This window comes from Staurois parvus, unplaced genomic scaffold, assembly GCF_062004578.1.
Source record: "Staurois parvus isolate SC_StPar_1 unplaced genomic scaffold, SC_StPar_1.0 ptg000145l, whole genome shotgun sequence".
NCBI classification, from domain to species: Eukaryota; Metazoa; Chordata; class Amphibia; order Anura; family Ranidae; genus Staurois; species Staurois parvus.
Window position 1 is genome coordinate 22,562,996 of NW_028317941.1, and position 13,997 is coordinate 22,576,992.

General features: G+C 43.6%; 1 protein-coding gene across 4 annotated transcripts in view; it reads left to right on the top strand.

Annotated features, from left to right (window-relative positions):
• Positions 1-13,997, top strand: part of USP9X (ubiquitin specific peptidase 9 X-linked) — a 290,448-nt gene that overhangs the window by 67,583 nt on the left and 208,868 nt on the right. For all 4 annotated transcript variants that reach the window (XM_089673929.1, XM_089673926.1, XM_089673928.1 and 1 more), the window contains exon 2: positions 2,449-2,699. In XM_089673929.1, coding sequence (XP_089530055.1) covers positions 2,604-2,699 — 96 coding nt within the window. In that variant the 5' untranslated portion in view covers positions 2,449-2,603. The remainder of the gene's footprint in view (positions 1-2,448; positions 2,700-13,997) is intronic.

A 13,997-nucleotide genomic window follows, 5' to 3' on the forward strand; every position in this document is an offset into this window, starting at 1 on the left:
CCCTCTGTGCTTCAGTAACATCACATAACTCCCCTTTGCACCCCCCAATCACATTACACCACAGGATGCCCCCCCGTTAGTGACGTTAATGGATACCCCTCTGTGCTTGAGAAAACAGGATAGCAGCACCGCCCCCCCATCCTCCTAAACATCTCAGGACACCCCCTCTGTGACACAAGAGATCCCCCACACCTACTGACACCACAGGATACCCCTTCTCCCCCCGATATAATCTCCCATACCCTGATCTTTGACATTCCTCTAGTGCACACACTCGCCGATTAATCTCGATAGTCGGGAGCGTGCTCACACACGTAGGAAAGCTGGTATGTGACTGGATATCGATAGATGTTTCCACCCTTTACAGGGAAGGTATGTGCTCTGTAATTGGTGCCATCTGGCTGCCGGAGGTGTGAGGACATCAGAACAGGAGCTATCTGCTCAGGCGGTAGGAGGCGGTGGGAGTTGCTAGCGCCTGGTGCTGGTGGTGGATGGGCTGACGGGCCCGGGCGCCAGAACACGGGTTTCTGGTCGCCATGGCAACCTGGCGCTTGGGATTTATTGAGCACCTACCAGTGGCATCCTATAGAGGATAACCTACCAGTGGCATCCTGTAGGGTAAAGCAATGTTCTGTACACATTGCAAAGCAGTAAGTATAAAAAAACTACTGAATAAATTTCAGCATGCATAATGCCAGATGAGTAGCTCTCCTATAGGTTTATATTATTAGTTGGTGATTCAAAGAGATCTTCCTCTGCATTAATTTTAGCAGTCTTAGCTGGCCTTCTGTGCCTCCATACACTACAGATCAGAGCCCTTTTACTGGGATGGGTGTTGTAGAGGATCTTCCAGTATAATTGTCACCATTACCCAGAGCAGCTAATCACCTGTTGTCCTTGTCTGATTGAAGCAGCTGTGTGCGGGCTGTGCAGACAATGACCCCTCCCCTCTTGTAGACAGAGCTGTCCCCTCAAGGCCACAGAGGACATCCCCCTGCCCCAACCTGTCCTTTGGGTCTGTCAATGTCCCTGTGCTGTGCTCCGCTTTCCTCTATGGACTAATCGGTATGGATGGGTCATGGCCCTCCACTCCTTCCCTATGGCTATCCCACTCCCAGATGTAGGTAAGTGCATCTCTGATCGGCGCCCTCTGGCGGCGAGAGGTGTGAGGGCATCAGAATAGGAGTTACTTGTGCCTGGTGCCGGCGATGGATGGGCTGGCGGGGCCAGGAAGCAGTTTGTGGTCATCATGGTGACCTGGGATTTGTGGTTTCTCACATTTAGCATGTTTGCTGGTATAGTACTTGTTTCTAAATTTAGTATTTGTGCTTTGGATATCATAACCGATTAATTTAATTTTTTTCCCCTCAAAGAATCATTTGCGTACGCACTGTTGATACATTTAGGCTAAGTCTTATTTCTTTTTCAGCCGTAATTTATATGCAGCTGATATATCGTAGTTGGTGTAAGGGCTCATGTACACTGCAGCTGATAAACTCACGTTTAGGAGCTGTTCAGCATTTTTTTCAGCAGCCCCTGAACTCTCCTAATGTTTTCCTATGTGTCCATGTACACATCTTCGTTCACAGACATTTGAGTTTACAGTCGTTTTTTTTAACGCAGAAAACTTGCGTTCAGCAGTCGATTTTATCAGCATTTCAAATGCTAAACGCGGCAAATTGCATTTATAAGCGTTTGAAAAATTGTTTTAACTCTTCCAGTTCCCGATGCTGTCCAGAGCCTTTTTTTATCATGAAAAATGCATGCAAAGCATTTTCAAGGTACTCAAATGGACAAAACACTGAACACAGGATGTTCCTACCAAGCTTGTCACACTTTGTAATGACCAATTCACACCTCAGACCTCTCCCACCCTTGGAAACAAAAGATATGTTAATGACCATTCACAACTCGAATTTCTCATGAAGACCCCCTGTCAGGTGACCATAATGACTCCACCAGACAGCTTCCCACCCTTGGAAACAAAAGAAATGTTAATGAGCAACTCACACCTAAGCTAATCTCAACACATACTGTTGTCTCTGCTTCTACACTCTGTATTTCTCTGAAATAGTATGAAATTGTTAATCATTTACCACTTTTCAGTGCATTCTGGGCATTTGCGAGGTTCTCATGTGCTTATGTTTAAAAAAAATGCTTCTAAACGCAAACGCGCATAAACACGTTATGCAAACGCAGCTAAATAGACTTTTTTTTTAACCTACGTTTTCCAGTAGTCAGTTTCCATTGTTCAGAAGTGTCCTGTGTACATGGGGCCTAAGCAATAAAGCAACAGTGGCTTGTATACCATATAGTGTCTCTGGGTTCTGGTTCGCGGTAAAATAACTGAATGCACAAAAATATTTCATAATTCTTTTGAGTTATTTAATTGAATATTTCCTTTTAGTTATGTTTTTGGATTTAATAGTGGTTTTCTTTTCTTTACAGGTTATGCAATGGTCTCTGCAAAACGTTTTGTGTTTAAGGTGGAGCTTCGTAAGACAGACGTATGCCGGCTTGTCTTTCTTAAAGGGACTATAATTTCTTCTCTTGCAATTGCTACATAAACAGACAAAATTGCAAAGATCTGCCCTGTGTCGAGTATGACAGCCACGACTCGTGGCTCTCCGGTTGGAGGGAATGAAAGTCAAGGCCAGGCTCCCGATGGACAGTCCCAGCCTCCACTCCAACAGAATCAGGTGTGTTCCTCAACGTGATTTGCCTTGTTACATCAACTGTGTCAAATGTTGGTTGTTTAAGTATACCTCCTATGAGAGAAATATGGGGGCTGCTATTTTTGGCTTTCTTCACAGATACAGATCTGTCTGGCTTCAGTATTTACATGGACATCGAAGGAACGCTTTATCTTTATACTTGCTCTGTATCAATTACTCACAAAACATTGAAACCACACCATCAGCATAACAGCTCCTACTATTTTCTGAGGTTTGCAATGGCAGACTACATACTTTTTTTCATAGCAGATTTCATTTTTTAGTCTGAACTCACACACCATCATTTAGCTTTTCTAAATGCAGAAGTTATCTAAGAAATATAAACCAATTATCATACAGGACACAGGAATGGGTTATGTGCCACTACCTCCAGGAGTTTGTACATTGGCAAAAAGTTTCACTGGCTCTGCCCTCTAGTGTCCCATATAGGCCTGCTCACTCCAAGAGGCTTACGTTTTTATGCTCATGTCCTTAGGTAATGGGTGCCTTCTCCTCTTGGAGAAGAATTTTCTGCTTTTTTTTTTTTTTTTTCCACGTGATTTTTTTTACCTCCTTTTGACACTTCTGTCAAGGTCTAATTGCTTACTGCCCTCTTTTAAATTCATTAGCAGTTTCTGGATCGATAACCATTGAGCACACCTTGGGAACTGGACTTGAACCCCATGAATGCGCCTGTAATGTTTCTTTTGTGTACTGGATCCTGCATTTGATGCTTCCTTTGGCAGCTGGCTCTACAGATGTAGTTGCTATACGTGTAGTGCTATACAGGTATACCTTGGTCTAGTCCAGTGCTTCTCAATTATTTTCTGTCATGCCCCCCCTAGGAAGAAGAAAACATTTTGCGCCCCCCCGCGCGACTGTAAATAGTATTTTTGCAGCAGCACCTCTGCACTGCACACTTACCGGCTTTTCCCTCACTCGATTTTCGCGGGTCCGCCTGGCTCCGCCTCCTCGCCCGTGACTGGCCGCCTGTGTACCTTTCCTGAGCTACAGTTCTGGCAGCCAATCACCGGTGAGGAGGCGGAGCCGAGCGGCAGGAGTGAGGGAGTGGCCGGAGTGATGGAAGGAGCAGCGCTTCCTGGATGGATCATCGTGGGAGCCAGGTAAGAGACAGCAGCCCTCTGCCCACCCCTGTACTTAGTGTCCCTTCTGTCGGAAGGGGGGGGGGGCGGCGGCGGCACCGCGCCGTGCCCCCCTTGACGGAGCCTCGGGGCGCGCCCCACTATTTGAGAAGCACTGGTCTAGTCTAATGGCACCCAGACCTTGAAGACCCCTTGTGAGTACCCATTGTGACAGGCAAAGCCTTGACAGGAGATGCAACATTGCCATGCTAAGATAGGTCTTGATGGCTGTGTAGTAGTATACATCTTTATCCTACAAAACATACCTCGGTGGTCTGCATACAAGCAGTTCATAGAACACAGGTGTAGAGGGACTTGCACTTAGTGTTTTTCCCTAAATATATTGCATCACTGTTTGGTCTAATAGCATTATTCTAGGATTTACCTGTTCAAGTTGGTGGTCTTTTTTTTTTTTTTTTTTTCCACCTACCATCCGGAAATTTCTGTTCAGTTAGTGGAGTAATGCTTATAAGACTTCTAGTTGCACATTTCTGCTTGCCATTTTTATGCAGACAATGCAAGCTGATTATTTGCCACCCCACCTGTTCCTGGATTCCTCAGAGAGGCAGCCTTTGGAACTTTGATAAATACAAGGAAACCTCTAGTGATCTGCTCCCAAATGTGTAAAATATTAGAATCAACCACAACCTCGCAGAAGCTGCCACAAGCACCGAAATGTGTTCCCAGATCAACAACAGAAATGAATAAAAACCAGTGCTGCATTGCTAACACACCACAATAAAACATATAATGCATATTACCAAAACCTGTGCAAGCAAAAAAAATCTATACCATCACGTAACGTTTATGAATCAAAAAGTGTCAACTTTTTGTAGAGAAAACTGTAGTAAACACAATGCTACCTTGCTAGCACAATGTGCAATAAATAGATAATACATGTGTAATAAACCGAAACTCCAGTGATTAAAATTTCCACCTACCAAAAACAATAATAAACACATTAATACTCCACTAGTACAGTAAAGATGAAAATAAAGTACCAATATTATACTTAAATATAAATAGAATGCATAAGTAAATGTAGGCATATAAATCTAGACTGCGCCGAACATGCAAAGCTCAATCAAATATGAAAGTGCTGTAATCACTCTTCTGCCTCACTGCCCTCTTGATTGTATTCATGGACTAAAAGCAGAATTGCTTGATAGACTCGCTGTGGCAGAAACAAGGGTGGAAGTTGACAGTTTGGTGGAGGTAGCTTAAGATTTTTCACCACCACAATTCAGAAAAGTAACTACCCTTAGCCTCTTGCCATGTATTTTCTATTGTCAGTGCATACTAGTCACAGGATTGATATGCCTAATGCTTTACAGCCTCATATTTTCAACAGCGCACAAAAAAGAGCGCATATATAATTTTTTTCTTTTTAAGAAAGACCTTTCCTACTCTGAATCAGGCAAGTTTTGAGAGCTTTTTTTCCCCCCCCATCTTGACAATTTTGAAGCCTTGTATCCTGTGAGTGCAGAACTTGACAAAAATGGTCTATCTCCATCGTGGACACAGCTTTTCTTGTACTGAATGCTCAATATGCAGTTTGTTTTGCAGGTACTCCTTTTTTTTTTTTTTTCTTTTTCTTTTCAAAAGTCCAGTGAATAGACATTGTAGACTTTTCTAAAAATTCCTTTGTGCTAGCAGGCCCTGCTCTGCAGCCAGCCATTCACAATTTAGCTGTTGCCTAAATCTTGGCTATTTGGGCTGGAAGAATCAGTGGTGAACATTTCTCCTGATTATAAATGGTCCTGATCTTTCTTAGGTTACTGCTGTTGCATCTTGCTCTGCACAGCAGAGTGAGAGCAGTCATTCTAGGCTCATTGTTCATTTTAAAGTGGTTATAAAACGTAAACCTTTGCGTTTAAAGTACTACTTCTTCAGGTAGTAGTATCCCACCTCACCCCACTCTTTTACTTACCTGAGCCCTTGCTTAATCCAGTGCTGTGTCTGTCTGCAGTGGCTCTCTACACTCACTTTCTGCTTTCACAGGCTTTGCTGAGGTAACAGGAGCCATTAGCTCTCGCAGCTGTCAATCAATGCCAGTGACAAGAGTCAGGACAGAGCCATGATCTGTATCTATAGAGGCTGGTAGCAGGGCTTGGGACAAGCCCGCACAAGTGACCCTGATAGCACACAGCTTGCTTTGCGGGCACTCGCAGAAAAGGAAGAGCCAGGAGCACCGGTGGGGGACCCGAGAAGAGGAGGACCGGGGACGCTCTGTGCAATTCCATTGCACAGAATAGGTAAGTATAAATCTGTTTGCAATCACTTTAACTCTAAACTGATGTCCAGAAGGGGCATTGAAAGCATCACCTATGGAAAATTTAGGGTATGAAAGTTTGTTGCTGTTTCATGGGCACACGCAATTGTAAGGTTTAATCAGAAAAGGCTTTATTAACCACCTCAATACTGGGCACTTTCATCCCTTTCCTGCACAGGCCAATTTTTCAGCTTTTAGCACTGTCATACTTTGATAATTATGCAGTCATGCAACACTGTACCCAGATGAAATTATAATTTTTTTGAGACAGAGCTTTTTTGGTGTTATTTAATCACTTTTTTTTTTTTTATGCTCTATAAAGGAAAAAAACAAAAATTTTGAAAGCTTGCTTTTCATACATTTGAATCAAATTTTATGCAACTAAATTTCTCTGGTAAAAATTAAAATCAGTGTATATTATTTGGTCTGTGTGAAAGTTTTGCAGGCCATACACGGGTCGAAAATCGGCCAAAACCGCTGATTATAGTTTTTGTGTGCATGGACACATAGGATAACATGCTAAGGAGTTTACTGGCTGTAGAAAAAAATTTAAAAAGCCAAAAACAGCAGCTGTAAAAACGTCCAGTGTGCATGAGGACTAATGGCTTTTATTTCCATACACGTAAATGCATTGGGAACACTGCACAGTCTATTCCAAATGAAACCATGAAGGAAAAATGTTTCAAATTTATTACTTTATAGAAAGTGAAAAAAGGGAATGGGCTGTTCGAAAAAAAAGTCTGCATTTTTCTTTACAAACTCAAATATTTACTGTATACACTGAAGCACTGAAATGCTTGAAGATTTAGCTTTCCTGTGAATCAATGAACGAATATTTAGTGGTGCACTGAAATGAAAATTCTGGTCCCGAAAACATAAACGAAAACCGAAATGCGCAGTTTTAAAAATGAAAATATATATATATATATATATATATATATATATATATATATAATATTTGGCATAAGGCAACGTGAGCTTTTTAAGTTTTTTGCTGTATTCAAACTGATCCATGATCCCTGGTATGCGACAAATAGGCCCAACACCGTAGTATGAGAAACATCCCAGTATCATGATGCTTTCGCCACCATGCTTAACTGTCTTCCGTGTACTGTGGCTTGAATTCAGTATTTGGGCATCACACAAGTGGAAACAAAGGCTTTTTTGTAATGCTTAAAAACAGTGGCCAGTCTATATTAGACCCCCCATTAAACCTAAAACAAACCCTGATTGCACACATTCCAACAAGACTTACTGCCATATATAAGTGGTCTGTTGGATCTCGAGTTTCCAGCATGAGCATCTTCGCAATGTGTCAGCAGTTGCCAGCATAGGTGCAATATATGATAAATCCCACCCACAGTAATGAATCCTCAAAGTACAAGACCTGCTCTGATGCCAGTTCTTCTGGCAAAACTGATTAGGCTCTACTTTTTGACCAAAACAGTCGCTTCATGCCCAACCTATATATGGATCTGTCCCAATGGACTGATAAGTATACATGAGTGAGGACAATGTCATGCATCGATCACCATTACTCCAAGCTGATATTTAGATCTTGTACTCTATATGGATCCATCACTGTGTGGAACTTTTCATATATAGCACCTGTGTTGGCAACTGATGACATATGAAAAAACGCTCATGCTGCAAACTGAAGATCTAACCATCCACTCATATGCGACGTTATATCTTGTTTGTGTGTGCAACCAGAATGTGTTTGTGGATTAGTGGGGGCCTAATATAGACTGGTCACTGTTTTATGCATTGCAACAGAGCATTTGTTTCAAAGCACTCTATGCCTGTGTCCTTTGGTGTGTTAGTCTTTTGTGAAAGGCACTGATGTCTGAATCCGAAGATTTAGGATCACAGTGGTTTACAGATGGGTATACAGTTGTATTAAAAATAATAGCAGCCCAACACTACTAACCAGATCAATCTGTTTTTGGTATAAATTATATTTCTACATGGCAAACAAGTTACTAGTAGGTGTAGTAGAGTAACAGAAAACCAATAGACTAAACGGTCATGACATGCATGATGCTGATTCTGTGTAATTGAAAGGGACACGTTCAAAATAATAGCAGTGTGGAGTTCAATTAGTGAGGTAATTCAGTCTGTGAAAAAACAGGCGACAAAACAGAAGGCCATTATTTAAGGATGAGGGCAGAAAATGTTGTACATGCAGAGTATTGTGCATTTCTCTCTGAAAATCGGGTCGTTCCAGACACTGTTCAGAAGAACAGCGTACTTTGATTAACAAAAATTGATTGAAGAGTGGATAAAACCAAGAAGTGCAGAAGCTGATTTTAGCTGCACAGCTCAATGATCTCAAATGCTTTAAAATGGCAACAAAAACCAGAAAGACATGAAAGAAACTGGAAAACTACCATTCGAATGGATAGAAGAATAGCCAAAATGGCAAGGACTCGGCCAACAATCCGCTCCAGGAAGATCAAAGAAGGTCTAAAGTTACCTGTGAGTACTCTTACAATTAGAAGACGCCTATGTGAAGCCAAGCTATCTGCAAGAAGTCCCCACAAAGTCCCACTGTTGAAAAAAAGACATGTGCTGAAGAGGTTACAATTTGCCAAAGAGCACATTGACTGGCCTAAAGAGAAATGGCGCAACATTTTGTGGACTGATGAAAGTAAGATTGTTCTTTTTGGGTCTAGTGGCCGGAGACAGTTTGTCAGACGACCCCCAAACACTGAATTCAAGCCACAGTACACTGTGAAGACAGTGAAGCATGGTTGCGCAAGCATCATGATATGGGGATGTTTCTCATACTACGGTGTTGGGCCTATTTATCGTATAGCAGGGATCATGGATCAGTTTGAATACATCAGAATATTTGAAGAGGTCATGCTGCCTTATGCTGAAGAGGAAATGCCCTTGAAATGGATGTTCCAACAAGACAACGACCCCAAACACACCAGTAAATGTGCAACATCTTCCAGACCAACAAGATTGACGTTATGGAGTGGCCAGCCCAATCCCCGGATCTTAATCCAATAAAAACTTGTGGGGTGACATCAAAAATGCAGTTTCTGAGGCAAAACCAAGAAATAGAGAAGAACTGTGGAATGTAGTCCAATCATCCTGGGCTGGAATACCTGTTCACAGGTGCCAGAAGATGGTTGACTCCATGCAACACAGATGTACAGCAGTTCTCAGAAACAGTGCTTATACAACTAAATATGAATTAAGTGATTCAAAGGAAAGCAAAATCTTCAAACATTTTTCAGTTTATATAGTGAATGTTTGAGTTTGTAAAGAAGAATACAAACACTGCTATTTTTTTGAACAGTCTAATATTCACTTTTCTTCAATTTTTTTTTAGAGGAACAACACAAATTTGATATATTTTTCTTCATGTTTTGATTTGGAATAGAATGTGTAGTGTTCCCAATGCATTTGTGTGTATGGAAATAAAAGCTATTAGAAGGATTTTGAGCTTTATTCACTTTTTTCAACACACTGCTATTATTTTGAACACAACTGTATAAATAATTTATTTTTTTAGGAACCTGTAAAGCATTGCACTTGCGATCAGCAGACCGCGGTGTGCAATGCAGGACTTCTTCAGACTATCAGTGTATCTGTCTGCTTGTATCTCGTACTGGCAGACATTTACACAATAACAGGACACATCCATGAACTACCTAGAGTGCTCACTAGCGCCCTGGTAGTTCATTGAGAGCTACAAGCAATCAGCCACAAAGGCTCATTCATTCACAGGAAAATTCTCTTCAAATTGTGACAGCGGGTGTAGAGCGAAGATCCCCGACACGCTGTCACAATTAGCAGGGGGATCGGGGGGCTGCTGCTGGATCTGAAACACATAGTGAAAAGGTATACCTTTTTATGGCGCTGCTCCGAGCTATGGATGGAAGGAAGAGGATCACCCAACCTGCAAGTGAGAATAGGGGAGCATGAGTTTGAGCAATTCCAGCGTCAACCAATACAAGTGAAGGGATGGACGTTGCTCAACCAGTGTTGAAGAATGGCCTTAGCCGCCATACTGGCCACGCCCTTTGATGCGTTTCACCCCACCCACTGGGGCTTAGTCAGAGGTACCTCTCTGACCAAGACCCCTGTGGGTGGGGCGAAACGCGTCAGTTGGCCTTGCCAGTATGGCAGCTGAGGCCATTCCTCAACATTGATCTCCTGGGGTTAGTTGAGCAGTGTCCATCCTCTAACTTGGAGCATAAACATATTGCATGTTCTACCCTAAAAATGGGAGGAACATGCGACGTGTTCCCAAAGGTGAAATTATCCTGTAAAGAGGACTATTCCTAAACGGAAAATACCGTATTTTTCACTCCATAAGACGCACCTGACCATAAGACGCACCTAGGTTTTAGAGGCAGAAAACAGGAAAAAAAAATTCTGAACTAATGGACTGCAGACATAGTACAGGAGATGACCAGAGACTGCGGACACAGTACAGGGATGACCAGAGACTGCGGACACAGTACAGGGATGACCAGAGACTGCGGACACAGTACAGGGATGACCAGAGACTGCGGACACAGTACAGGGATGACCAGAGACTGCGGACACAGTACAGGGATGACCAGAGACTGCGGACACAGTACAGGGATGACCAGAGACTGCGGACACAGTACAGGGATGACCAGAGACTGCGGACACAGCACAGGGATGACCAGAGACTGCGGACACAGCACAGGGATGACCAGAGACTGCGGACACAGCACAGGGATGACCAGAGACTGCGGACACAGCACAGGGATGACCAGAGACTGCGGACACAGCACAGGGATGACCAGAGACTGCGGACACAGCACAGGGATGACCAGAGACTGCGGACACAGCACAGGGATGACCAGAGACTGCGGACACAGCACAGGGATGACCAGAGACTGCGGACACAGCACAGGGATGACCAGAGACTGCGGACACAGCACAGGGATGACCAGAGACTGCGGACACAGCACAGGGATGACCAGAGACTGCGGACACAGCACAGGGATGACCAGAGACTGCGGACACAGCACAGGGATGACCAGAGACTGCGGACACAGCACAGGGATGACCAGAGACTGCGGACACAGCACAGGGATGACCAGAGACTGCGGACACAGCACAGGGATGACCAGAGACTGCGGACACAGCACAGGGATGACCAGAGACTGCGGACACAGCACAGGGATGACCAGAGACTGCGGACACAGCACAGGGATGACCAGAGACTGCGGACACAGCACAGGGATGACCAGAGACTGCGGACACAGCACAGGGATGACCAGAGACTGCGGACACAGCACAGGGATGACCAGAGACTGCGGACAGCACAGGGATGACTGCTGACCTTTGGGGAGGGGGGGGAGCGGGTACCTGAATTTGACAGATACCCGCTCCCACTTCCGCGGAGTTGTTCTTTCATCTTACCTGTTCCTCTATCCAGCCGCGCGCTGTCTTCCCGGCTTCTGTAATGGCGCTCGGCATGACAGCCGGGTGCCCAGTGCGCATGAGCGAGAAGCACTTGCGCTTTGTGATTGGTCCGGCGGCTTCTGGGATCTGTCATGTGTCCCAGGTGCCGCCTTACCATTCACAAAAAGCACCGCTTCCTGCGCATGCGCACTTGGCACCCGGCTGTCATGCCCACACTACAGAAGCCGGGAAGACCGCGCCGCTGGATAGAGGAACGGGTAAGATGAAAGAACAACTCCACAGAAGTGGGAGAGGGTATCTGTCAAATTCAGGTACCCGCTCCCCCCCCTCCCCAAAGGTCAGCAGTCCTCTCGATAAGGTTCCGCTGTAGAGCTGAGCGGCCGGCCCGGTATTCTGACACGGCGGCAGTGGAAATACCGGACCGGCCGCTCCATATTCGCTCCATAAGACGCACTGACATTTTCCCCCCCTTTTTTGGGGGGAAAAAAGTGCGTCTTATGGTGCGAAAAATACGGTACTTTTTTTTTTTTTTTTTTTAAATCCCAGAATGACAATTATGCCCTGCTTAATCTCAAATCCTATCGGCCTCTCTAACCACTTGCACTCCAGTGGATTTACCCCCCTTCCTGACCAGGCCATTTTTTGCGATACGGCATGGTGTTACTTAATCTGACAATTGCGCAGTCGTGCAACGCTGTACATGAAATTGTTGTTCCCCCCCCCCCCCCCCCAAAAAATAGAGCTTTCTTTAGGTGGTATTTGATCACCTGTGCGTGTTTTATTTTTTTTGTGCTATAAACAAACAAGACCGTCCATTTTGAAGAAAAAAGCAAAACAATATTTTTGACTGTTATAAAACCTATCCAGTAAAAACAAAAAAATGTTGTAAATTTAGGCCAACATGTATTCTGCTACATGTCTTTGCTAAAAAAAAAAAAAAAAAAAGTTGATACATGTAAATGAATTGGTTTACGTGAAAGTTATAGCATCTACAAATGGCGGTGTATATATACTTTTTTTTTTTTTCTTTCAATTTTACTAGTAATGGCGGTGATCAGCAACCTATAGTGGGAATGTGAGGGAATTCTGACACTGGGTAGGGACTAACTGCCACTGATATCCCAATAATACTAATAGTGTTCAGTGCTAATAAAAAGCACTGACACTGTACTAATATATGCCATTAACTGCTTCCGCGCCGCCCCATATCAGAAATACTGCTACAGGGCGGCACGGGTGTGCAAACTCGTGTGTGTGTGTGTGTGTGTGTGTGTGTATATATGTGTGTGTGTGTATATATGTGTATGTGTGTGTGTATATATATATATATATATGTATGTATGTATGTATGTATGTATGTATGTATGTATGTATGTATGTATGTATGTATGTATGTATGTATGTATGTATGTATATATATATGTATGTATGTATGTATATATATCACATAATTTTGCAGTTCCAGGTAGGGGGCGCACACGCCCTACCAGCTCTGCAATTTGCGGCCTTAGCCGTCAATCACCAGGTCCCGGCCGGTGATTACCAAGTATCCCCCGGAGAGACCTGTGTATAAACACAGGTCTCTTCCCTGTCAGCTCCTGCACACTGCTTTGTATGGCTCTGCGTAGCAGAGCCATACAAAGCAGTGTGCTTACAGTGTAAAGTACTCACACAGCATACAGGTAAACCTTTGCCCCACACGTTAACATCTCTCTGCCCAGTGCCATTAGTACAGTGCCAGTGTTTTTTATTAGCACTAGTCACTGTATTTGTGTCAGTCCTCCACCCCCCTAACCCCCCCCCCCCCCCCCCCCCCCCCCCCGGTGTCAGAATGCCTTCCGCAGTCTCGCTATAAGTTGCTAATCGCTGCCATTATTAGTAAAAAGGAAAAAACAACCCAGTATATATACCACCATTTGTAAACGCTATAACTGTCACATAAACAAATTAATTTAAATGTATTGGGATTTTTCTTAGCAAAGACGTGGCAGAATACATTTTGGGCTAAATTTATGACTAACTTACAATTAAAATTCTGGTGCTGAAACCAATACCAAAAATTCAGAATGCATGTGGCCGAATGCCAAACCAAAACTGAAATGTCTGCATACGTGGGGGTGGGAGGCTCCAAAAATTTTTTTTTCTACTTTTAATGTGTATTTTTTTTTTTTTAAACTTATGATTTTATTATGATCTCATAGGGGACCAATAGTCCCCTATGTGATAGCATATTATATTATTATTATACAGGATTTATATAGCGCCAACAGTTTGCTCAGCGCTTTACAATATAAAGGGAGACAATACAGCAACAATACAGTTCAATACAAGAGGTATAGGAGGGCCCTGCTCCTTTGGAGCTTACAATCTAGCAGGGAAGGGCTAGTGGTACAAGAGGCAGTAACTGTGGGGGATGGACTGGTAGGAAGAGTAGAAGATTCCAATATTAGC